The sequence below is a fragment of the Excalfactoria chinensis genome, chromosome 1 (assembly GCF_039878825.1).
Source record: "Excalfactoria chinensis isolate bCotChi1 chromosome 1, bCotChi1.hap2, whole genome shotgun sequence".
Classification (NCBI taxonomy): domain Eukaryota; kingdom Metazoa; phylum Chordata; class Aves; order Galliformes; family Phasianidae; genus Excalfactoria; species Excalfactoria chinensis.
In genome coordinates, this window is record NC_092825.1 from 33,734,002 (window position 1) to 33,759,301 (window position 25,300).

Below are 25,300 nucleotides of genomic sequence, written 5' to 3' on the forward strand. Positions count from 1 at the left end.
GAACTAAGAATATTCCTGTATAAAGCAGAACTGTAAGAAACCTCCCAGTGCTTCAGATGTTGTTGGGATATGAATTGTCCATCTGGATGGGCTCTAATTGTTATACATACGACTGGTGGCTACAATAGATCTCTGAAATGATGGTGGGAGACTTCTCACCTGCTGCCTGCCCTCTTGTATATTTTAATTTCTGGAGACTTAAAACTGAAATTCCAGACTCACCTTTCTTGGTAGCTTGTATCAACAGAAATAACACAATGTGTTGTTTATCTTTAAAAAAATAATCCAAAAACACATGTGATTACAATTAATGGCAATTAAGATACTATTAGCAGAAGAAATCACTATTTCACGTAGGTGAGATCAGTGGTAGAGCTGTTGTTCTGAGATGTGCTGCAATTTATGGCACAGTGCACAGTTTTTGCTTCCAAACAAGAACGGAAATTAGCAACAATATGGCTATGTTGTTTTGAAACAGTTTTAAAGAACTTTTCTTTCCTTGTGTCAGGTAACCTGTGATTGTTTGGAAGGGACTTATTCATCATTTATAAAAAGATAACAAAGTTTGTGCATTTCCTGGAAAGTCTGTACGGTTTGACTCTGCCAACAGGCAAAGAAATAGATGAGTTCTGAAAAGCCATCGTCAGTAGTTGTAGCAATGAGTTTCACAGTAGCATTAGACAAGAGATAGTGATTATCCAACTTTTATTAGCAAGAAAGGACAATGCCCATGTAAGTAAGTGTTGTCATGTAGTTCTATTATTTCAGAATTATCCATCACTTAAATCAGAGAACTGGAAGCATTGTTGAGATGGTGAATTCACTGACTGTTTTAGAAAGATCTGTCAATATCTTCCCTTGTCTGCTGTTAATCATAAGGACAGAGTACTCCTCCTTGGGTGATGGATTGGTCCTTTAGAATAAATGGAATGGAGTTTTCTTAGTTGAGGTAGGATGTTACAGCATTATAAATGAGTTTTATAGTGGTCAGCCCAGAGGGTCAGTTTCTATAACTTTCCTGTTAATTTGAGTAAAGGCTACAGAGGAACTTGGTATGGAAAGTGAGGAACAGAACAGGGAATCTTGTTCTCTCATTAGCACATTGCTGTCTGCAGCAGTAGTTCAACTCTGTGGCTTATAGAAATGTTGTAATGAATACTTGAATAAACTAAAATGTTTTGTTGTGCTTGTAGGTGAACAGTTTTCCTTCATAGCATCTTCAGATTTATAAGTGAAGGTTATGTAAGCTCCCCACGTCTGCTTTCCAAACATTTAATGTGTCGGATGAGAATTACAGTACATTTACATGCATTTTCATTCTTACACCTTGAAGAAGCTAAGAAGAAAACAACTGTAGAACTGGTGACTGAGTGATGTATTTCTACTCCCGATTTGTTCATAAAAGCAGATGAATTTTTAACCCATGCAAAAAGTAGGGACTAAAGATACAAACATGCCTATACTTAAAATTGCTATCCTTTCATGTTTTTGTAGACCTGCCATAGGATATCACATCGTCACAGACAAAGGATTTAATTTTTCAGCAACAGATGATGCCTTTGTGTGCCAGAAGAAGAATCATTTCCAAATCACAGTCCATATTAGAATCACTGGTCATCCAAAATATGTCAAAACTCAGCTGGGGGTGAAACCAATAGAAAAGTTTTACTTGAAAGCTTTTGGAATAAGGGCAAGTATTTATCCTCTTTTTGTGCACTGCTTTTAATGTTAATACACGATTATCCATAGAGTAAGATTGATAAACGAATCCTTTTTGTAAACATGTTTGACCAAGAACTGATAAAAGACAACTCATCAATTTTCTAATGACTTCTGTGTGGAATGTTATGGGAGTGATGTTTTGTGGGTGCTTGTGCTTGATACATACTGAAAGGTATAACGTTTGTCTTACTCGTGGTTTCAGTCACATCCCTCTCACTGTCTGGAATTTTCTTCCCTCTGTGGGTGGTGTAATGTTTCCAGTTGGTGTGTAGGTGGCCAGTTTATCCACTGGCCAAATTGAAGTGTTAAAAGAAAAGCTCAAAAATCAAAGAAGATGAATCAAATCTTTATTTTTTATTTTTCATTTTTTTTTCCCCTGAACAATTCACATGTAAAAAACAATGCAGTGCCCATGTTTCTTCTTGCCAGTTTTTCATCCTAAGAACCAAAATGTTCCCAGCCACTATGGGTCCACGGTCTTATATAGAGAGAATTAGTGTGACATTTTCTTCTTTCTAACAGATTTTACCAATTTTTCACTTCCTTTCAAAATTTAGTGATTAAAAAAAATCCTGTACCTGCTTTGATTAGTATGTTCTAAGGTATTAATGCAGAAGAAATTATTGAATGTTATGTTGTGTGTTCTCATATGAAGCAAAGTGCTGACTGGCACCATCCAAGAAAGACTCAGACATTTACATTAAAGTAACTTAGTGGGCTGCCAAACATAGCTCAGTCCTCGTGTTAAATATTTACACCTATGGTTTGGGATAGAAGCAAGCAAGATTCAGAAAGCAATTTTTCTTTCGCAAATTAATAGGTGATTTTTTCCTACTTTGTTTTAATTTTTTCAAGTTAGGTTGTGTAGACTACCTGGAACAGAGCACTGATCAGCTGTCATCTGAGCAGGTGTCAATTCCCACGTTACCTTCTCTGCAGTTCGATGTGAAATGAGAGAGACTGTGCTGTTTTGGGCACAGTTTCCTACTGATTAATATTACAAATTTCATGTTTAATATTATTGTCATTTTTGTTTGTTTGTTTGTTTGTTTGTTTTTGTAGATGGAAGCTCCAAATCAAACAATTGCAATTGAGCAATCTCAGTCAGATCGAAGCAAAAAGACTTTCAATCCTGTTAGGTAAGAATTCTGAGAAATTTATTCCATTTTATTTCAGTTTGACACATTTCTTTCTCGGAAACTCACAGTATCTCTAAAACAGTCTTCTGATCTTCATTCCATTTCGTTCTGGGTGAGCAGATAGAATTGCAGATATATACCTGGTATTTTTTCACTAAGGAAGAAAATTGGCAGCTTTACAAATGTATTAAATATATCCATCCAAAGTATTTGTACTCAGCCAGCAGCACTGTTTTGTGGCACAAAGCTGAGTGGTGAATGCATTTCCTATCTTAAGAAATGTAAGTAGTTCTCCTGTTCCTGTGCTACATGGACATGAGGCTACACAAGGATGAGGTGTGTTTGCAGTGCTTTTAAGGGGGAGCGGTTCTGCTAGAAACATGCGTGCAGCTTCTCCTGGGAACTGTCTGCCATTCTTATGCATCTTAGTGGCAGAATCACTATTTATTTTGTGGTGTGTCTCCTGTTGGAGCTGATCTGTTCTTTATAAATAATTGAATAAGCCGTAAAGCCAAAAAAACAGATAAGCCAGTGTCAAATTTGACAGGACGACACTGTGACAAAGGCTGCAATATGCAGTCTGCAAAACTGAATTTTGAATTGGGACAGAATACTGGATTTTTGCATAACTGCGGTAACATTATCATTCTTTTTACATTCTGAAAAGTGATGCATCTGGGTGCGTGTCAGTTGTTTCATGAGTGATGATGGTGCAGTTTTCACCCATAGCAGCTGAAAAGATGGAAGGTGGCCTGTTTCTTTTCCCCCATACAAACTCTTTAATGTCATTATTTATCACTTACAAGAGTGGTGCTGCAGTGCATTTGAGGCATGCGTGTACATTTTATGCTTTCAAACGCACAAATCAGATGCAGATGAAACAAAGTCAAGTAGTAAAATTTATTTTTTTAATTTATTTTATTTATTTTATTTTGATGTGTAAATTCAAATCCAATAGTAAGAAATGATGCCCTTATCAGGCAATAGATTCTCATCATATAGAATCATAGAATTATCCAGGTTGGAAAAGACCTCAAAGATCATGAAGTCCAACCGCAACCCAACCATACTACCCTAACTAACAACCCTCTGCTAAATCATATCTCTGAGCACCACATCCAAACGATTTTTAAACACATCCAGGGATGGTGACTCAGCCATCTCCCTGGGGAGCCTATTACAGTGCTAAACAGCCCTTTCTGTAAAAGAGTTTTTCTTGTGGTTTTATTATGTTCAAGATTATGTACAAATAGACCAAGAAACAACGATTCTTACTAATAAGAGCATTTTCTCCCTCTCTGTCCTTTCTCTGTTTATTTGGTATAATCATTGTGATTTTAAAGCACTTTCACAAAAGCAGGCTTGCTGCATTTTTACTGGAGTTCCTCTGTTGTTTTTTTCATTTGTCAGTTTCTCCTAAGACTGATTTAATGAGTTTGAAGAAATCTGGGTAGAGCCAGGTAGGTCTCCAAACGCTTATTTCCCTGATCTTGTTTCTTTTCCTGTTTTAGAGTTGATCTGACGGGGGATCAGATAACCAAAGTGACATTGGGAAGACTGCATTTCAGTGAAACAACAGCAAATAACATGAGAAAAAAGGGGAAACCTAATCCTGACCAAAGGTATTGTTGTAGCTGATAGGGCAGTGTGCGGGAAGTGGAAAGAACATCCACTCTACAATGGAACTGAACTTTGTGCATCTCCGTGTTGCCAAATCTTGTGGTTCATTGCTTTCAAACTGTTTGATACTGGGTATCTGCTTTAAGGCAGGCAAAGTGACAATATTTTCTCCATTAAATCAATTTCAAATTAGATACTTCATGCTGGTGGTTGGACTGTATGCCGTCTCTCAGGACCAATTCTACTTGCTATCTGCAAATATCTCTGAAAAGATCATTGTAAGGGTAGGTAGAAACTTCTATTGCTTTCACATTTACTATTTTGACAGAAGATTGTTGGGAGGGATCCTTGGGCATAAAGAAATTACCACTGAATAAAAGATAATGAGAAAAAAAATATCAGTTGCATATGATATGAATACATTGCTATCTTATAATTACCAGGATTTTGAAATGTTAGAAGTAGGGCAAGCAAAGAAGGGCAAGTGACTCTTAAATATTAAGACCTGTTGCTGGCACTTTCCTGTGTGTACGAGCTCCTAAGTTGGTTGTTGTGATGCGTTTCAAAACAGTAACAGGGAAAATTCATCTCTCATCGTTTTTTACTTTCATATGGATAAGGGGATTGAAAAAACTACCCTTTTAATCTTCAGCCCTAGCCTTCGTTGAGGCTTGGAAAAGATCAAAAAGTCATAGGTATAATGTAACAGGAACTATGGATGGGCTGTGCAAGGAATCTAGAAGCCATGCAGGCACTTAGCTTCTCTCAGCATTTTGGATTAAGGTTCCAGTTGGGTGTTCGAGAGAGAAATAAAGGGATATAACTGAATACATGGACTACTTTCAGGTCTTTTTTCTTTTGTGTGAGCCATATCTGAGGGGTCTGTGTTGTTCCTGAGCACTGACTAAAGATGGGGTTAAAGTTTGAAAACTGAGGTACCACGGAGCTCTAGAATACCTTAGTGTTTACTAAGTGTTAGTGTAACCCTGCAAACAAAAGGTTAGGGCTTCTAAAACATTTATTCTTGGCCCCTTTTTCATGGGAGTTGTACATGGGAGTCTGTGTTGGATCTGGGCCCCATCTAGGGTTTGGGCTAGGGTTTGTTGAGAGAGAAAGCACAGAGCTCCATTGTGAATGGGGTTTTAATGACACTGCAAAGGGAAGGTAAGGGCTTCCAAATGCTTTCAGTTCCAGCCCCTTTTCTGTGTTGGTGTAGGTCTGTGTTGGACCTAGTCACTAGTGTTATGGTTAGGATTTGTAAAGGGAGAAAGCCTAGATCCTCAGGGTGATTTGGGCTGAAAATGAAAAGCAAAGATAAGGTGAAGGCCGAAAAACCCTCCGGTCCTGTCTCTTTTTCTGTCTGAGCCATTAATAGGATTCTTCATTGGACCAGGGCACTTTCTCTGGTTTGTGTTACAGTTTGTTCAAAGAGGATGCCCAGAGCCCCCACTCTGAGTTGGATTCTACTGGTGCTGTGAAAGATTGGTACAGGTTTCCCACAGATTTCATTTCTAGCCTGTTTTCCTTGCAAGTCTTAGGTGGAGGTTTATGTTGCACCTAGGTGCTTCCTAGGAGTGGGACTAGAGTTAGCTTTAGGTTTAGGCTTAGGTTTTGTTGAGAGAAAATGTCCAGAGCTCCACTATTAGTTGGGCTGAAAAGGGCCTGAAAAGAGAAGGTGAGGTCTGCCAAAAGCTTTCAGTCCTAGCCCATTTTTCATGTTATCCAAAGGTGGTGTTCTGTGTCAGATCTGGGCAATATGTAGATTTAGCTACAGTTAAGATTAGGTGAGTTGAGTGGTAACAATGAAGAGCCTGGGTGAGTACAATGGAGCTGCAGGGGGAAGGTGAGGACTGCCATAACCTTTCAGTTCTCACTCGTTTTTTAACTGTGATTTGTAGGTTAAATTTCACATCTGATCTGGGCACTATCTTGAAGTGTATTTAATTTTACTGTGGAGATTAATTTTAGGGCCTTGACTGAGGCAAAAACGTAGTCCTAAGGGCGAGGAAAGGAATATGAGTACCATCAGAATAATGCTATCCAGAAAACCTTTTGGTTTGGACCCATCGTGGAACTTCTTGTTGTGTTCATGGAGCATTTCTGGGGTTTTGCTTATGCTAGTAATACAATGCTAGTAATAGGCTTTGAGTTTTGTCTTTGAGTCTTGTAAGACCAAGAGCTCTTGCATCTGTTGGAGTGGGAAGGGGCTTCTGGAGTGACTCTGTGGCTCCTGAGCTAGACGGTGGTTCCCTTAATGGAGGAAAGCTCTATAAATGCACTGCTGCAGAAAGTGGTTCCTGTTCTGTCCCTTTGTACCCTGGAACATAACATAACGTAACTAAACTACCATCTGAATAGTGGTTATCAGGCGTATCAGGTCATGCTCTAATTGAGGCAAACAGTGATAAGTGCACACAAAACAGTGCATTGTAGATGTCAAAGGCTTGTGAAAAACTGGGGCTTCTTTAAATACACCCGAATTTCTTGCCACAGTCATCCCCTAGTCAGGCTCAAATTTAAAAGAGTGAATTCAACGTTAAAAAATAAAAGGAATAAATAAATCAACAAAATTAATTACGGAAAGCAAATGATTTTTCTAATTATACCTATTTCTGTGTGTGTGTGTGTGTTCTTTGAAAGACACCGGTTCATGAAATTTCTAATTTCTAAAGACATGAAATTTCTAATGTGAATTCCTTTTGAACATTATGGAGTATTTTAGAGGATCTTTGAGAGCATTTACTTTCGTATCCCTCACTGAAAATGACAATTGGTTAACTGGATAGTTGTCATGATTTGCATTTCCAGATGGTGTCCTCTCCAGGAACTGCTACTTATAGACCGCAGGTCTGTAGAGCCTAACAAACACGGTCTGAATGTAATTTACACTTTAGTAGTTCAGTTTCTGAATGAAAGCAGAATTCATTTGGTAGCTGTAACTTGTGGAAACTTCTCTTGGAAAGCAATTTTGTTCCAGCCTATTTCATTAAGCCTTGTTTTCTACCAACCCAAACAACAAATAATTAAAAAATATCTCTCCATTCCATTTTACTTTTGAGACATATTAGTAAGACATTGCTCTAAATGTCAAAAGACATTTGATTTAGTGATCTTTTTTGTGCATTTGTGTATTTTACTGTGAAAATGTCCACAGTGAGAAACATCTCCTGGGCTGCTGGTTTTTGGTACTTTTCATTTATGGTTTGGAGCATCTGTTCTATGAGAACGGGTCCCATGAATTCAAACAAGATCACCTCTGATCTATTCAGCACTGGCTCTCAGTATGTGCTGAATATGTTTGTGAAATCATGAAGGCTACGCTGTGTTAAAATTTGAAGAGCTTTAAATGTTGATAATTTAGCTTACTGTGGTAATAAAACAGAACTCGGGGGACAAAGCAATGAGGACAGTGCTGTATGAGCAGGAATAGTTACTTAAAACTGACTCCACTTTGTTTTTTATGTTGATGTGTTGAAAAACCCTCATGAATACAATTTAGACATTAAAGGTTAGTTATTTCAAAGCAATGGAGTACAGCAATACTATGTCTATGCTATATTGTATTTTTAAATACCTTTTTTTTCTTTTTTTCCTGCAGGCATCTAACCCAGGGCAGTTTGAGAATGACAGTGATGTGTTGTGGCAGCGAGGACATGTTCCAGAGACAGTAGTCTGTCACGGTCGAGTAGGAATTAACACAGATGCACCAGACGAAGCACTGGTTGTCTGTGGAAATGCAAAAGTTATGGGCAGAGTCATGCATCCATCTGACAGCCGAGCAAAAGAGAATATCCGGGAGGTGAGGGCTGTGGAGTATTCAGGGCTTTTGTGTTTGCACCATAGCATGTTTATGGATATTGTTCTGATATGTGAAGCAGTGCCTTGAACTTGAGTGTGCTGAAATTCTGCCCTAAGGAGATGCAGTATGTCACTGTGCTCTGTAGAGCCACGACCAGTGGCCTTTGGGAGGCTGACCGTAGAAGTTGGGGGTGTCTGTAAATGTCATTTTTTTGACTGAAGGATAGCTGGCAATACAAATACAAATAGCACTCTGCTAATGTGGAGTGGGAACACTGTTCATATTGTTTGATGCTGAGATTGGACCAATGACCATATCCGGCTTGTTGCTATGTCAGTGAAGTCCTAGAGGCCACTACTATTCTTGGTGCTTCAACGCATTAATCTTGGTGTTTGTCCAACTAGGTCGATACAAATGAGCAGTTAAGAAGAATAACACAAATGAGACTGGTGGAGTATGACTACAAGCCTGAATTTGCATCTGTTATGGGAATAGAAAATACTCACGAAACAGGTATTCAGTCAGTTCTGTTACCAGTTTTCATTTACATCCACTGTTGGTCATTGTGCCCTAATGTCTTTTCAAATTCTTCTATTTCATCCTCATTTTTGGAGTGCTGCAGTTGCTTACTTTTCTGTGTTTTTCTTGTGAGATAGAAGTGCTGAAATCAAGCATTTCTGGTGTTCTTCCAACTGCTATTTCAATGATTAAAGACAGGTGGTAATTTTTCCAGAGGTGTAACAACAGTGAAGTGCAAAATCAGAAACAATCTTATTCTTACGGCAGAGAAACAGGAAGGGAATTTTGAAGGTTTCTGTTTGTTTTCTGTAGAATAGAATAATAATAATAATAATAAAGTGAAATCATGGATTTTCCTACCATAGAAACATTCTAGAATATGTTTGACCCTATTTGTAGCTTTCAGGATGGACAACTCAATTTAAACACACAGTCATGATCAGTGGTGTGTCACTGCACTTCCTGACTTTAGTTTCTGTTATCTTATGAACAGGAATAATAGCGCAGGAAGTGAAGGAGCTTTTACCTCAGGCTGTTAGAGAAGCTGGAGACGTCGCTTTTAATGATGGCGAAAAAATAGAAAACTTCCTCATGGTTGACAAGGTACGGTCTCCAACAACAAAGTGGGGATGTGTTTTTAGACTGTTCCTTTCATGCGTGATGCTGTGAATACGTGCAATGCTTTATACAAAGAGGTCAGTCTGCACAAAGCCAGTTTGTGGCACGTTATTGAGAAAAATGGAAGCATCAGGTGTTAGTAAATGTTTGATTCTTTTAAAAACAGGAAGTATTTACATGCATTAAAACATCATTATAATAATAAATCATCATACAGTAGCAGAGAAAATACAAAAAACTTTAAATTCACTGGAAAAAAGTGGATAGTGATTTCATAGCATTGATCCAAAGGGTTGGACTCCAGAGCAGGTGTGGAAAAGGACTTTCTGGAGAGAGCAGTGAAAAGATGATTAGAAAATTTGCAGCCTTCCTAGCTGATTTATAGATCCTAACAGGAAAGAACTAGAATTAGACGTTTTACATGGTTTGATAGTGATAGAATGAAGGGAAATAATTTTAAACTAAGAGAGGGGAGATTTCTGTTAGGTATGTGGAATTTCTTTACCCAGAGGATGGTGAGGCAATAGCATAGGTTGCCCAGATAAGTGGTTGCCCCATCCTTGGGGCTGTTCAAGGCCAGGTTGGATGGGGCCCTGATCCACCTGATCTAGTGGGTATCAGCCCTGTCCTCAGGAAGGCATTGGAACTAGATGGTCTTTCGGATCTCTTCCAATCCAAGCCATTCTATGATTCTATGATTTGCTGCTGTTTCAACAAGGCTGGGTAAATTACTGCAGTGCCATCTTTGCTTTATCTTCTTAGTCCTAACAGCTATGGCAGAACATGTGAATATTCAGTTCTGTGACCTTGATGTAAGGGGGGGTAGACTGAGAAAGAGCTCCATCTAACTGGGACAGTTAGAAACATTAACTGCCAGTAATAGCATTGTTTAAGATGGCATCCAGAAGAGGGGAAGGCAGTATCTGGCCATCGCAGCTTAACCTTCTGGTTTGGATCTTTCCCTGTCTTACTGCTTCTGTATAATTGATATTATATTTGGAAAGATCCCAGCTTGTCTGTCCTGTAGGTAAATGGTTGGATAAACGTTCTGTTGGTGGGGTTCTGAAACCAATGCTCAGCTGCAACACTACAAATCAAATAGCAAAGTCTTGCTTTGACAGCTTTAGTGTTTAAAATTCAGCACTGTATGAATTCAAAACACTGTTTAAATCCTTGGTCTAGAAAACCCTTTAGTTTCAAGTTTTTCGTTTTCAATTTACTGCAAATTGAGCCCAAGCAATTTTTCAATCTAGCAAATGGGTTTTGTAGTCAAAGTGACCTCCCAGTTACAATGGCTTAAATTGTGTTTGTATTTTGAATATTCAGTGTGTCCTTCCATAGGTGAATTCTGCATGCATTACTGCTTGTTGTTGCATCTAATTGATGAATGTTCTGTACCTACTTTTGTCATTATTTCGCCTATTTTGCTTCTCAGGATCAGATCTTCATGGAAAACGTAGGTGCAGTAAAACAGCTTTGCAAACTAACCAACAACCTTGAAGTCAGAATAGAAGAATTGGAACAGTGGAACAGAAAACTGGCCAGGCTGAAACGGTTAAGCAGTTTAAAGTCAACAGTCAGTGAAAGGAGCACAGTCAGGTACCTCAGTCTGGGGTGTTCTCTGTGATGGTTGTCACAGAAATGAACACGATAGTCTCTGTGGAAGAAATGAAAACTGCTTCTGCTTGACAGTTGAGTTCAGCTCTTTTCAAGCAATAAAGCTGGACAAAAAAATTGCAAAACTCTTGTATGTTTTAAATCACTGATGCAATTAATGTGTGAAACGGCAGTTAAATTGCAGTCATTTCTGTACTTGCTTCAGTTGTGTAAATCAAAGATAGAGTCTGTCCAGTTGCAGCCCTGCGACTTGGAAATTGGTGCTGAGAGAGGTCGGCAGAGCCTCTTCTGCAATAAAATATCTTCAGTACTGCTCCGGTGAAAGCGATGATCATTTCTTATTTCTAAACCACTTTTCTTTGAAATCCAACATAGCATCTACTAACACACATCTGAATGAGTTAACTGGAAGCTTTTGTTCTTGAAAATGATTCTGATGATTTTTCTGCCTTTCTCTTTTTACATGTTGCAATTGCAGAGCAAGCAGCCTTAACACCCCAGTCAAAAATGTCACATTTTTCATTTACTGCCTACTGAAGTATTTGAATGTCAAAGAGGTTTTGTCTCTTACAGCAGGTATAGTCGAGCCACTAGTCTCTTGACATCAAGAAAATCAGTCCAGCTAAAATCCAGCAAGGTGAGTGAAACTAAGTATGTGAAAGATGCCGACAAGAGAGTTTTTGTATGTGCTGAAATATGGATAAAAGTTTTTGTGCTTCTAAAAATATAATAAAATCCCTTAGCTAGAATTACTAGAAGCAAAAAAGCTTCCTATACTAAGATAGAAAAAATGTATGAGACACTTTTACTTCTTGCATATGCATTGTGTGTATGGGGCAGGTCCATATTGGTATGCAGGAAGAAACCATCAGGAGAGAACTGCTGAGCTGGTTGATGAACTTACATGATGCAGTTCAGCCTTAGATGCAAATGATTCAGTTGCAGTTTGGAAGTACGTACAGCGATCATTCTTTCTCAGCTTAGTTTCTTGGTTGAGTCTTTCTCTGTGGCTTGTTTGCATCTCCTGTTTGTACTAGTTAATACTATCTTTCAGGTGATAAAGACAACCTGAAGCAATAGGATGTCTTTCCTATTGCTACATGATTGTAAGCTGCCAGTCCTGAGATAGAATGAAGAGAGCTGTTTTAATAGGGACTGAATGAGTTAGGGAATATATGTTGATCTTTTTCACGACAGTCTTCCTATGATGCTAGGTCCTTTTTTAAGGTGATTCAGTGCACATTTACCTGTCTTGCTTTTGACACTGCCAAAGAGTGAGAGAAAATAATAGGTTGAATGTTCATAGATCTATAAGAACAATCAAATACTCCATGACCTAAAATCATTCTATTTACTTGAAAAGTACCTTTCCTCTGCATTTACACCAGCCCTGGTTTAATGAGGTCTAAACACACACTGAAAGCTGCTCAACTTTTAGATGTGGCTTTTGCTCACAGAGTTTAATTTTTAAATTCTTGAGGAACGTGAAAAATGGCAGCAGGAAAAGAGAAGGAGCTCTCATTTATATCCATTCTTTCTTTCTGTGTCCCCAGGAGTGTGTGCAGCACATTCATGCTTTTAGAGAGCCTGTCATTGCTCAGGTGATTTGCTTTAGAAGTAGGCCACCATTTAAGAATGGTGCATATGGTCCCTCTGAAAGGAAAAGAAATTAACTTTAAGTCAGACTAGTGCAGTATTTATTTCTTTACCTGACCAAGCATGTTCTTTCTAGGTCTGTATATCGAAGAGGAAAGAGTCTTGCTCCAGGAAGATTTTCCGGGTGACTATATTAGCTTTGGTTGCTGTTATGGCACTATGGTAACAACTAATTATCAACAGTTGCCTTGTTTCTCCCTTCCCCTTTCTAATGGTTTCATCAGAAAGAAAAAATGTCATTTTTTTGTTCTATCGGTCTTCCTACTTAAAGGATACAATATATTAAAATTAATAGTGAACATACCTGGTAATATGACAAGGTTGAAGTTGTTTTAGGAAAGTAAGGTCTATGTGTGGCACTCATACAACTAATCACTGTCCATGTAAAAATGCGTGGTGCACCTTGAATGCATCTCAGTGGCTCATGCTACAGGTCCAAAGCCAGACTCATGACGCTCTGTGTATTTTATGCAATTGTTCTCTGTCTAAGTACAACTTCTGATGTACAGAGTGATTCTGTTGTGTGAAATTAAGCTACTCATCCCATTGTAATGGGCAGTTCTATCACTCTGAAAATTTAACTTCTGAAAATTTAACAATTTTACTTGGCACGTTGACATACATTGCCATTTTCCGTTTCTGGTTCCAAAGCTGTGGCTCACTATCTCTCCATGTATCTTGAACTGATGTTTGGATTCTATTTGCAGTGGAAAACTGACCATGTTTTGTGTTGAATTTATCTGTACACAAGTGCTTCATTTAAAAAATACTTAATTCAATGAGATTTTCCCCTCCCTAAAGGGGAAGAAATTGGCTAGATAACTCTTACATTACTGCATTTGGGCAAGGTGTTATCAAGATATTATGAACACTGTGTTGCTTAGAAGTTTGATGTGAATTTACAGAGAAATTCTCTTTTTACAGTGCCTTGACAATATCCACCCTTTATTTGCTTAGCATCCATGACAAACATCTCGAGAAACATTTTGTTTCCAGGCAAGTGGCTGAACAAGTATTAGAATTAATATTGGACTGTGGACCGATCTGTTTTGGTCCACAGCTATGAAGACCATTTCTTAATGAATTGTTTTTCTTTCTCTCCATCAGCAATACCTCAAGTTCTGTTGTACCCTTTCCCTCTACCACTACGGCAGGTACTGTATCTTTGCCAGTCTGCACTCAAATAACAGGCTGTTGTAAATTCCAATAGACACGTAGCACTGGTGAGAATTATGTCATATTTTCTTTAGCACTGCAGGAAAGCACAATTTCTCAGAGCACGCAAACCATCAGCAGGATTCCTGAAGTGAACTTCTGTGATCTTTTGCCTTGTGACAAAGTTTATTGTTGTCCAATTCATCAAGCAGTAGTCAAATATCGAAGTTATGAGAAGACCAAACCAGAGGAGATGGGTAAGTTGAAATGTGAATTTCTGTTACTTGCTATTTCAATACAGTTTATAGGAAGAGTGTGAGGGAAGAAGCAGGAATGTTTGGAAGTAGTTAGCTATCTGAGATAGGACCTACTCCAGAGAGTTTCAAAACTGATGATAGAACTAATAATCACTGCTGTCAGTATTTCTTGAAATCTCTGGCCTGGTTACCTTCAAGAGATCTGGGTCCTAAAATGTTTTGTCAGATGTCACTGTTCTTCTTGGCCATTGGCAGTAAATGATTTGATGTGAACCAGAAAGTCACTAATCCCTTTAATTAACCTTTGGCTATAGTTGGCCAGGAACTCATTGAGCATAGTGAAGGGTGAATGTACAGTTTTAAAACAAAACCCAAAGCAATTAATAGTGTCACACTGTGGTCATATTGCATCTGTTCTGTGGGCAGAAACAGAAATTCAACTGCCAGAAAACATAAAACTTCCAGTTATAACTGATCATTCAGGCAGTGATTTCGAGCAGAGGAATATTATTTGAGGGCAGAGCTCTATGAAATAAATTACTTTTACTGGAATGAATTCACCTTCAGATATTGTCTGCCAGATATTATGTGTGTAATATACGAGTAGGTGTATTGCTTACAACTTTTAAGACATTTATAAGAAAGAGTTTGTACATAAAGTTATGTGCCAGTTGTAGTCTGTATTCCTCAGTTGCAGGCCTTCTTCACATTACCAATGTGAAGAAAAGTGTTAGTCTTACTAAACTCAGTATTCACACTTCTCCTTTCCTGGTCTTGCAAAAATTCTTGCATCAACCACAGCTGATGAGTTGAGGTGAAACTGGGGACAGACACAGTTCAGCCTCTGAAGCACAAATTTCTACAAGGACAGGCATTGCCACTTGCTGTGAAACTCTTGCCTCATGAACTGCATCAGTGAGGTTCACTCAGTGGCCATTTTTTATACTGCAAAGTGCTGTTGTCTGCAGACAAGCTGCATGTTAGTGGTCCCTGCTATTCTTGTGATTAATGTCCCAGTAAGCCCCGTGGCAGATATAGTTCAGTACAATGCTTTCAAGAGGTCATATATCTAAGTGATTTGTATTAGTCTGAAGCCTGAAAGAGTGTTGATTAATTAAAAAGACGTTAATCTCATTTACAAATGAGGGAACTGTAGACAGATGAAAATGAAATATGAAAACTTTCTATCCCCAGCTGGCTGCTTTTGATATTAGGTGGAAAGAGAAGATAAGAATAAACACAAAGCATTACATTCTCAAGGTCTTATGCTCCAAATAGCATTAAGTGTAGATCCAAGAGTGAAAAATCAACACAGTACACAAGCTACTGGAAGATTTCAGAGCTGCCCAAGTTTAATGAAGCTGAATTTATCCCCAGACAGAAGAATGTCAATATGAAATCTAAACAGAAGGAAAACCAACAAGCTGCTTAATGTAGCTGTAGCCAAAATAAATGAAAAGCAAAATCAAAAAAGAAGAAAAAGCTGAGCGTTAAATACGGGGAATAACCAAGACAAAAAGCGAATGTTTTGTAATCAACTGATTGCTCTGATTCATGGAAAGCTAAAATGATTTGAATTGCGAGCTAACTTAGGAGTGCATGTTCATCAGACCTTTTATTGTTCCACCATACAACACCTGAATTCTGAGGGTGAAGACTACTATTGGGCACGCCCATTGCAGATCCTACTTTCCAACTTCCCAAACTTGTTGAGAAGGCAGATGTTAGGAGTGCTAGAAAGGAAAGCATTTGTAAGCAAGATAAAATTTAGTAAGCAAAAATCCAGGACATCTTTGTGTAGTCTACCTCAATATGGCATTGTTCCCTCATACTTGATTTGTTGTAAAAACTGGATTCTCTGCAGTATTTAGACTTTCCAACTTCTGTTGACTTTGGTGGAAGTGGGAAGTATGAATACTCTTTGATAAGTTTATGTGAATCTTGTCTGGAGAGTGAGGCTGTTATCATTTCGTTCTGGTCATGCCTATACTTTTGTAGTTGTTAGTGAATAAAAGTAGAACTTCCCTCCCCACATGGATCTTTGAGAAAGACATCTGATTTACTGCAGAGGGTAGAGCAGAAGCATATCACCATTTACTGAACTCTACAGACACTGGTAATTGACTCAGTTTAAATTGTAGAAATCTCAGCTATGAAAATCTGTTTTCTTCCTAGTTTTATACAGTTTTCTGATACCCACTTATTGCCTTCTTCCACAATCTGCCAGACAAGAAATCACAATATTAAATGTTTAGTAATTCAGAATATGTAATAAGTATTCCTGCCAGCACTTGCATAGCCTAAGTATTATACCCATGGGGAAAACATCTTTCTTTCGATGAATAATCTATTGCCTTTACCAATAGGTTTTCCTATGGAATGGTTTTCAGTTAATGAAAATGCAAAACATGAGGGAACACTCAGTACGCTGCTAACACACCAGACAGTAGATGACTTCTAAATGTAGCACTTACCATCTAGGTTGGTGAAACTGGCAGATCTGTATGAGGATCAAGTAAATAGAAAATGGATGCAAAGAATAACTAGCAGCAGTATCACTGGTTTATAGCAAAACAGAAAAATGCTGGAAATCTCTGGTTATTTCCCAGTAATGAAGTAAAACAAAAGCCAAAATCTGGAATAAATAAGCAAAGAGTAAGGTCAATGCAGCTGTCTTGTTTCAGTCTTGTGGAAATGATGCATTTTGACCCTTAATTTTTGAAAGCATATTTTTTATGTAGTGAAATAGGGACTTGTGTTCTAAACAGTCGCTCTAAATCAGAATGTTTCCTTTGGAAAACATGGAAATGGAGTATTTCAGTATTCTATTAATGCAAGATTCCTTTTTTAGTCAAGATCAGCATTCCTGAGTGCCAATTTATTGGTGACATTTCTCTGGACAGAGAGTTGGCTGGCAATTAGCATAAAAGCACAAGAACAGATTTAAACCATCTTCCATGGACCTGAAAGGCTTTTTGCTCTCCTCAGATTGTACTTACAATGGTTATTCAAACGATACTTTAAAGTTCACTTTTCTGGATAAGTACTGAGTGCTGAGAAAATTAATAGAGATAAAAGAAAAATTCAACAACTGAAATTTCCCAGCCTAGTTCAGAAATTACAGAGGTGGCAAACAGTGACTGTGGTGTTGATATTGTTAGAGATCTGTGTTAGTTTCTTTAGTTAAATGACTCATCCCTCTGTGTTTGAAGCACTTTGTCTTGGGTCAGTCCTCAGCACCTTACATCTCAAATTCAGAAAGCTGAGTTATTCCTCCAGCCTACCTTTGCATGGCAGATGCCTACTTCCACATTTTGTCATTAATGAGGAAGAGTTGCTTTATGCCCAGATTTGTGCTGAAGTGCCTGCCTGGATGTTACCTTCCACTTTGTCTTTTTATTATAATTATTGGTGATATTCTCAGCGTGGGATGAAATATTTTTTGTTAGGCTATTTTTTTTTTTTTTTAATGTCTGAGATATCCTGCAGAATTTCAGAGGTCTGTTTCTTGTCACTTACAGACATCTTTTGTCTGTAGATGTCTTCTTCTTAATGGAGGTGGTTTGCATTTTAAAGGTTTCTCCTGTTGCTTATGAATGCCTTTATCTGAGCGATAATTAACAAAAATGTCTTGTGGAGTTGTATCCATATTTTGCTGTTATAATATGCAAGGCTAACTTGGAGGATGTTTGTAAATACTCCTCTTACAGGAAACAAATGTGACGTGATACTTGGAGGAAATACTGACGGGAGACCTGATCTTGGAACTGACTGTAAGTCCTCTTCTAAAAAAAAACAAAACCTGTTCAAATGCGTAATTGTACAAATTTGAAAGGTGGCCTTTCGGGTTGGAATTTTACTGCTGGAATATGGAGACGTTCAAATTATTACTGGTCACTGTAGGAAATTAGAGCTTAGGAATCTGTTAAATATCTGCGGTTGACTTTAATTTTCTTATTGCAATTCTCGCATCTTCAATAGATTTTTGTAGACATTCTGGCTGCCTTCTTCAATGAGATCTACTACTTGGTCCATCCTGGTTAGGAGCAAAATCACTCCGATAATCAGTTACTTTCCTTATCTTTCCTGGTAATTAGTGCACCAGCTGCGCTTTGGAGGTCTCTTTTCCCTCTAGAAACTAGTGTTTTCTATTACCAGGATCTAAACATCTAACTGCATTCTGTGTTGCCCAGAAAAAATATTACATATACATGCATATGCGTAAACTCAATTTATATACATCTGTTTACACATAAGATGTTGAGCTAATTTCAGAATGTGATTCTTTTTTGGTAGAGGTTTTTATTCCATATTCCCATTTCTTGAACTGTTATCTTATGCCAAATTTAGGATGTAGGTATTATGAAGTTATCAGTCCTGCCAGTGCTGTTTTTAGTTCTTCCTATTTCCAACATGGAGCAGTGAAAGGACTGTTGTTGTTGAACCCAGCTTCAGCTCAGCACTGTGCAGCTGTGTGTTCAGTTGCCCCAAGTGGGATGGGGGAGGGAAACAAAAAAAAAAAGGTGAAACTTGTGGGTTGAGATAGAGAGAGCTGAATAGGACAGAAAAGGAAAGGAAGATGATGATAATTGTAATTATAGAATATACAAAACAAGTGATGTACAAAGTAGTTGCTCACCATCCACTGACCAGTGCCCAGCCAATATCTGAGCAGAAGCAGCCCTCCTAGCCAACTTCTGCCAGTTTTCTCATTCAGCATGATGCCACATGGTATGGAATATCCCTTTGGGTCAGCTGCCCTGGTTCTGTCCCCTCCCAACTCATTGTACTCCTCTGTAGCATCCTTGCTGACAGTGTACCAGGAAAAGCTGAAATGTCCTTGTCTCTGTGTAAACACTGCTCAGCATCAACTAAAACGTCAGTGAATTATCAATATTATTCTCATTCTAAATAATTCTCATTCTAAATCCAAAGCATCACACCATAATATCACATTGCCAGGAATGTGCCCTCACAGTCCAGAAAGCAATCTGCATCCTGGGCTGCATCAAAAGAAGCATGGGCAGCAGATCGAGGGAAGTGATCCTTTCCCTCTCTAGTCTGCACTGGTGAGACCTCACCTGGAGTACTGTGTCCGGATGTGGAGTCCTCAGTACTGGAGAGATGTGGATGTGTTGGAGCATGTCCAAAGGAGGGCCACAAAAATGATCCACTGCATGGAACACCCCCCCAGAGAGCTGGGGCTGTTCAACCTGGAGAATAGAAGGCTCCAAGAGACCTGAGAGTGACCTTTCAGTATCTAAAGGGTGGCTCAAGGTCAGGCTGGACCAGTCTCTGAGAAGCCTGATCTAGTTGTGGGTGTCCCTGCTCATTGCAGGGGAGTTGAACTAGATGACCTCTGAAGGTCCCTTCCAACTCAAACAATTCTGATTCTGCAATTCTATGATCTACAAGAAAGAAAATTCACTCTATCCCAGCTGAAATCAGCGCACCCTGTTTCTATCCTACTTGGACTGTCATCAAAATAGCCTTCATTGTCTGCTCAAAAGAAAGTATTACAGTATTACTTACCTGGAGAATATGACAAGCATTTTTTTTCTCCCCTGTAACTGTAGAAAGAAGGCAATCAACCAAAGTCTTTTTACCGAAAGCTGATTTAGACCTCTAGCAACTCCTGCAGTTGCATGCAAGGGAATAGCTGCTGCTGCATTAACTGCAGTTTGATTATGGTTTTATCTAAGATTTTGGGAAACAAAACAAAAGAAGAAAACATTTATTTATTTATTTATTTTGTATCTTCAGGGACTGATACAACAATCAGATCTATACAGATTTTGGAAACACAGCAACTAATTGACAGTCGTTACTGTAGTAAAAATCTACAGTGCAGGTAAGTAAATGATTTAATTATGCTTCATTGTATGGGAATAGAATGCCATTAAGGTGGCATGGCAGTCTGTCTGTCTCCTTCTCACTATATTTTCCTCTTGTATCCATGCATTTTTTCCTACCTTTAAGTAATTTTTCAAATTTAAATATTATTTTCATGGGGTTTTTTTTGTTTGTTTGTTTGTTTGTTTTTCAAATATACCATCCATTTTGAAATCCTGTGTGCACTAATGCCACCTTTTTCAGGTCTGGAAATTACAGCTGTATTATTCCCATTAGCAAGTACACACCCATAAATGTAGAAATCTCACTGGAAATCAAGTAAGTATAACTAAGGATAAAATACACGATGATATTATGAAATAGTAGCTTGTTTTTGACAGTAATTCTTGCATTATTTCTATTGTGGCACTAATTTGTCCATATTCAGAGAATTGGGTTCACATACAGGCAAATACTACTTGTAAACTCTTGGGCTGATCCTTTGCTGCAACACAGACCCAGTGCCAATCTCAGTTTAAGGACAATTTCACTCATCAGTGTAGGTATTAAAATCCAGTAATCTTCAGGTTGAATCTAGTAATCATGTGAACACCTTTCCTAAACATGAAGGGTCTTTGGAACTAAGTCTGTCTTTTTGGCCTGTTTGTGTCCCTGCAAAGGGAAGTTCTTGTGCAGGAATCTTTGGCAACATGTAACATCACGATTTACAGCAGGAAGAAGTAGCAGACTTACCTCTAAGCAGTTATTTTCACTTCAAACAAAAATCTGGCTCCATTGTGTTCTCCCAGTAATAACAAATCCTTTCTTTTGGGGATCATCTCTGATAAAGGTCATCAATAGCTAGAACAGCTGCCAAAGACTGCTTGGTGACACTTCATAATTCCCTTGTCTTCAAGATAGTACTCTATGAAGTTATGTATGGCCTCTAGGCCCAGCCTTTTGATTTTGGAATACAGTGGTAGTCCTGAAGCAACTGCTTGTTTCATACAACTGAAAATCTGTTTGTTGAATGTATGTCATTATAAACTAATAACACAATGTTCCCATGTAGGGATTAATACACAATCCTCAGAGTTTTAGTGAAACAGTTGCTGAATTTATTTTGGATATTGGTTTTTGATTTGGGGGATGAGTTTTTCCAATATATACCTTCACTAAAAATAGCTACAAACCGAACAACATACAACCAATAAAAACCAAAGAAGACTGGTTTACTAGATCACTGCTGTGTCTCAGTGCTGTAAGATAACTGTGTGTACCTACAAATTTGGGAAACTTTTATGCCCACAGAGAAAAAATCAAATGAAACTAACACATGCTACCAACAGTTCCTCTAGGACAGAGGGTGCGTCATACATGAATTCATTGCTCCCCTCTGCAAAAACTGTAAATGTTCATGCTAACTTCTTGATGCCCACGTCTGCTTTTATTCTGCTGCTAGCCATTGCCATATCTGAATTCCTTTGGATCTCCAGAGTATCTTTGTTCTGGAGGCATCTGGTAAGATAGGAAGTGTTGTTCAACCTTTAGGGATAGTTTGGAGAAGATATGGCAACAGAGTCTTTGCTCTTGAAGAATTATGAATGAAATACTGTTTAATGCTGTATACCCAGACAAGGAGACTTACTTCTTTTCATGATATATTTGTGTGTGTTCAGGGACAAATTGAAGTTATTTATATAGATATCTGTTTTATGGCTTTTTTAATGTTTGTTTGCTGTTGTGTTTAGGTGCCAGAGCACTCTTTGACATGGGTTTGCGATGCCTGTGGATGGCATAAGCCATGCAATTCAGGCATGTCATAACAATTAATTTGTACAAAAAAGTCATACATGATAACTTCTGGTATGAATGTGCTTGAGGTTTGAGAAAGTTAAGTGTACATTTCTAAACCTATCTTAACAGCTGCAAAGACCACCCAGGTTTCCAAATACAAAGCCTCCCCCCTTCGTAGGAGGGAGTGGGATAAGTTTAGAGGTTGGTGGCTCAGGTTCCTTTGAATGAACCAGTGAAGTAAGATCCTTTGCTTTATTTCTCCAGAATTCAATTCTTTGAATTTTTTACCTGTGATTATATTGTATTATATTCAGGATTCCTCTGTTTAAGAGCAATGAGATGGATCCTTGTTTTTCTCTTTCTTGAAGCACCACAGAACCATTAATTATATTTCTCTGCAAAATCACATTTGGAAATTACTGCTCCCATTATTCTTCAAGCCGAAACAGTGGGAAGAATTTCCAAGAAACCACACAGGTAATATTCTTTAAACAATACTCTGGCTTATAGGAATCAGCTTTACACGCTGCCCACCACATGCTTGTTTTTTCATCTCTTTCATGAAGATACTGTGCCATACTGAATAAAAAACTGAGCTTCCTGTAGAAAAAAAGTGTTCAGTTTTCTGTTGGTTTTGACTATTGAAATCCTACAGTGCTTAAATATTTTATTAGCTTTCATATCTTCTCTTGCCCTCCAGAATGCTGTTCCCTTCTATCAGCTCCACTTGTTTTTCATAGAAGCATTGGAGTTTCTCATTCATAAGATGTCATGATCCCTTGTTTCAAGCAACATTGTGTGGATGCCTTCTGGAGTAGAAGGAGATGTGGAAAGTGGATAAGAGTTGTTATAACACTTAATTTTACTCAGTAGTCTTATGCATTACTGGTTGTTAGGAATGAATGAGGTGATAAACCATGAAGATCTCAGCTAGTCAAGATGACCTTTAGAACCTGATTCATTAAATTCATGTATGATCAACGCAGATCTTGGTTAAGGTATTAGAAATCATGATGGTGCTTTGAGTCTACCAGTCCTGGCTAAATTTGGCATGGTTATAATAGATAACGAGTATGAAGTCTTTCAGTAGGTATCAGTTTTCTGCTGAAATTCATAAAAGTCTGTCTAGTGAGACTCTACAGTTTGAGAGTATATGCCAGCCTAGCTCACTGCTATAACTCATCTTAACTCCAGAGATAGTTCAGAAATAGGAATACTTTTCACCCAGGGTCTTAGGAGACAGAGTCATCTAACCTCTCATCTTCTGTACTTTTCCATTATCATCTTATGAGTAGTGAAGTACAGTTTCTAAGCTTTGAATTCACTGAAAGCAATGGTAATATTTCTCTTCATTCCATGCAAACAGGAGTTTGCCAGCAAACCTCTCTAGGGAAAATTATTCAGTGTAAAAGCAAGAAAAGTTTTCTGTCATTTTCTTGAATTATGGGAATATAAGTTAAAACATCTTAACTTTTCCCAGGAGAGATGATCTTGCAAACTTTTGATTGTTTCCAGTAAATTAATGAAGACCTTAAATTCCCTTCCAGTTCTCTGGAGGTGTAGGACTCTTCCATGCGACCAGTTCCTCAGTTTTGTCCACCATAGCTTGGAAATATTTATCCTGGCTAAAACAGTGGGAAAGGCTGAAGCAAGGAGAGTAACACTTATTCTAAATGTAGTAGAAGAAACATCTGTGAAGATAGTTTTTAGATTTCTGATTCATGGTGCCATTCACAATAAGTTCTTAATTAGTTTTAAATTACTCTTTTTGCACTTTGACAATTCAGAGCATTTGGGATATGTCTGTCCTTATGTTGACTTTCTGATAAACTTTTCAAATGTCTCAACAAAAAGTTACAGAAGCAACTGCTGCAACCTACCAGACTGAAGTAAATAAGTTGTCCAAGTTTTGATCTGTCAGTTGTAATTCTAATAGTCCTTGAAATTAAGTCAGTCCCTGAGAGTTTTTCCATGCAGAAGTATCCTTGCAGCTTACTGCCAAAAGTGGTCAAAGAGATTTTCTGTGTCAACCTGAAATCTACATCAAAAGACTAAAGCTAACTAGCCTCCAGCAGCAGTGTGCATTAAGTTTGATGCAACTCAGAATGGAAGTGCTGCCTGGTTGGATAATTTTTGTCAAGAGGATTTTTCTAAGGACTGGAAGGCTTATTCTTTACCAAAGGGCAGGATGGCAATCATTTAGATTCCGTGCAATATATATATAAGTCTTATCGTGTGAACACACCATCTTCAACATGAGAGAATGTGTCAGAAAGAAGGGAAAGATGAAGGAGACATTTGAAACCAAGGAAATGAGTTATCACGGGCATACCTAAATGGATCACTAGGTCAACAAGAGGTGAAGATTGAATTTTATTCTATGTAGCATAAAAAATTCAGATACAAAATCTGTTATTTCAGTTATACTTGGCAGGACACTGGAATCAAAAGAAAAGTGAAATCCTCCCTTCAGCCTTTTTTGAAGCACTGAGTAAAAGTGCCGCTCCTATCCTTAGAATATGTGTAGGAATTTTCACAGCCTTCTGAGGCTGCTTCAAAATCAGCAGAATTGCCATTTGCTGCTGTTATGCTTCAAAGCTTTTGGGCCACATGGCACATTGGGGACAATCCCTATTTGCTGTGGGATTTGCTTGTAAAACTAGAGTTATACAGTTACTCAGAGCCAGCTGAGAGCTGCTGGGAGCCAGATGTCTGTCAGATCCTATGCAGAGCTGATCAGAGGAAACCCGGATTTGCAAGGTTTAAAGTCAGCACTTTGTCTTTAAATACTCTGCCTGCGGCCATCGAGTCTTGTTATCGTAATTATTTTGCACTGCATTCATCAATGAAATGTTTCCAGAGCCTATCCTCAGCAATTTCATGTGAAATCAGGTTATCTAATCTCTCTCTCTCACTTACCATCTAGGGACGTCGGCATATTTGGACTCTCCCAGTTGCCAGGCTGTATGACAGCGCATACTATTTCCGCGTAGCCGCACCGGTAAGCCTTTTTCAAATGGGAATGCAACAAGCGACAATTATCATTGGAGCTGAAAGAAGAGTATCCCATATGAATCTCCTTTATTTTTCTTCTGCAGGGTTTTGTAAGCTGCTCGACAGATCCTTATTATGCTGGAGTGTTTTTTACTGATTACTACTTCTATTTTTATCGGAAGTGTAACTAAAATGTTGCCGATCGCTCTGTACTTTGGAAAGAAATAATGAAGTTCTTGATACGAAAGAAAGACTCATGTATGGCCCTGGATTTTTATAAGCATTTTACTGAGTTGTATGCCATTTTCTTGTTTGTTTTGCTTTTAAATAAAATAAAATATTTGACAACATCTGTAGCTCTGCGTTTCCAGGAACTGTTTCTAAGAGGTCATGAGGCAATGGAGTACATGGTGTGTAAACAAACAACCCCAATAGTGCAGTTTCAAGATAGTATACATACAGCAGACAAAAACAAATGGGTAGGAGCTCTGCTGAACTGGGATATACGTCAGCCTTCAGAAGATGGTAAGATAGTAAAATATTACTTGTAGTTAGAAGACGTGCTTCTGTACTGC

General features: G+C 38.3%; 1 protein-coding gene across 1 annotated transcript in view; it reads left to right on the forward strand.

Annotated features, from left to right (window-relative positions):
* MYRFL (myelin regulatory factor like) overlaps positions 1–24,916 on the forward strand; it is a 38,420-nt gene extending 13,504 nt beyond the window's left edge. Inside the window, exons 7-25 of the mRNA XM_072357350.1 lie at positions 1,495–1,690; positions 2,785–2,861; positions 4,373–4,483; positions 4,675–4,765; positions 8,080–8,280; positions 8,685–8,793; positions 9,293–9,402; positions 10,853–11,016; positions 11,608–11,671; positions 12,767–12,852; positions 13,615–13,686; positions 13,798–13,844; positions 13,941–14,102; positions 17,813–17,875; positions 19,866–19,953; positions 20,199–20,273; positions 22,100–22,208; positions 24,658–24,732; positions 24,830–24,916. Of these exons, the coding sequence (XP_072213451.1) occupies positions 1,495–1,690; positions 2,785–2,861; positions 4,373–4,483; positions 4,675–4,765; positions 8,080–8,280; positions 8,685–8,793; positions 9,293–9,402; positions 10,853–11,016; positions 11,608–11,671; positions 12,767–12,852; positions 13,615–13,686; positions 13,798–13,844; positions 13,941–14,102; positions 17,813–17,875; positions 19,866–19,953; positions 20,199–20,273; positions 22,100–22,208; positions 24,658–24,732; positions 24,830–24,916 (1,987 nt within the window). The remainder of the gene's footprint in view (positions 1–1,494; positions 1,691–2,784; positions 2,862–4,372; positions 4,484–4,674; positions 4,766–8,079; positions 8,281–8,684; positions 8,794–9,292; positions 9,403–10,852; positions 11,017–11,607; positions 11,672–12,766; positions 12,853–13,614; positions 13,687–13,797; positions 13,845–13,940; positions 14,103–17,812; positions 17,876–19,865; positions 19,954–20,198; positions 20,274–22,099; positions 22,209–24,657; positions 24,733–24,829) is intronic.
* The last annotated feature ends 384 nt before the right edge of the window (positions 24,917–25,300 follow it).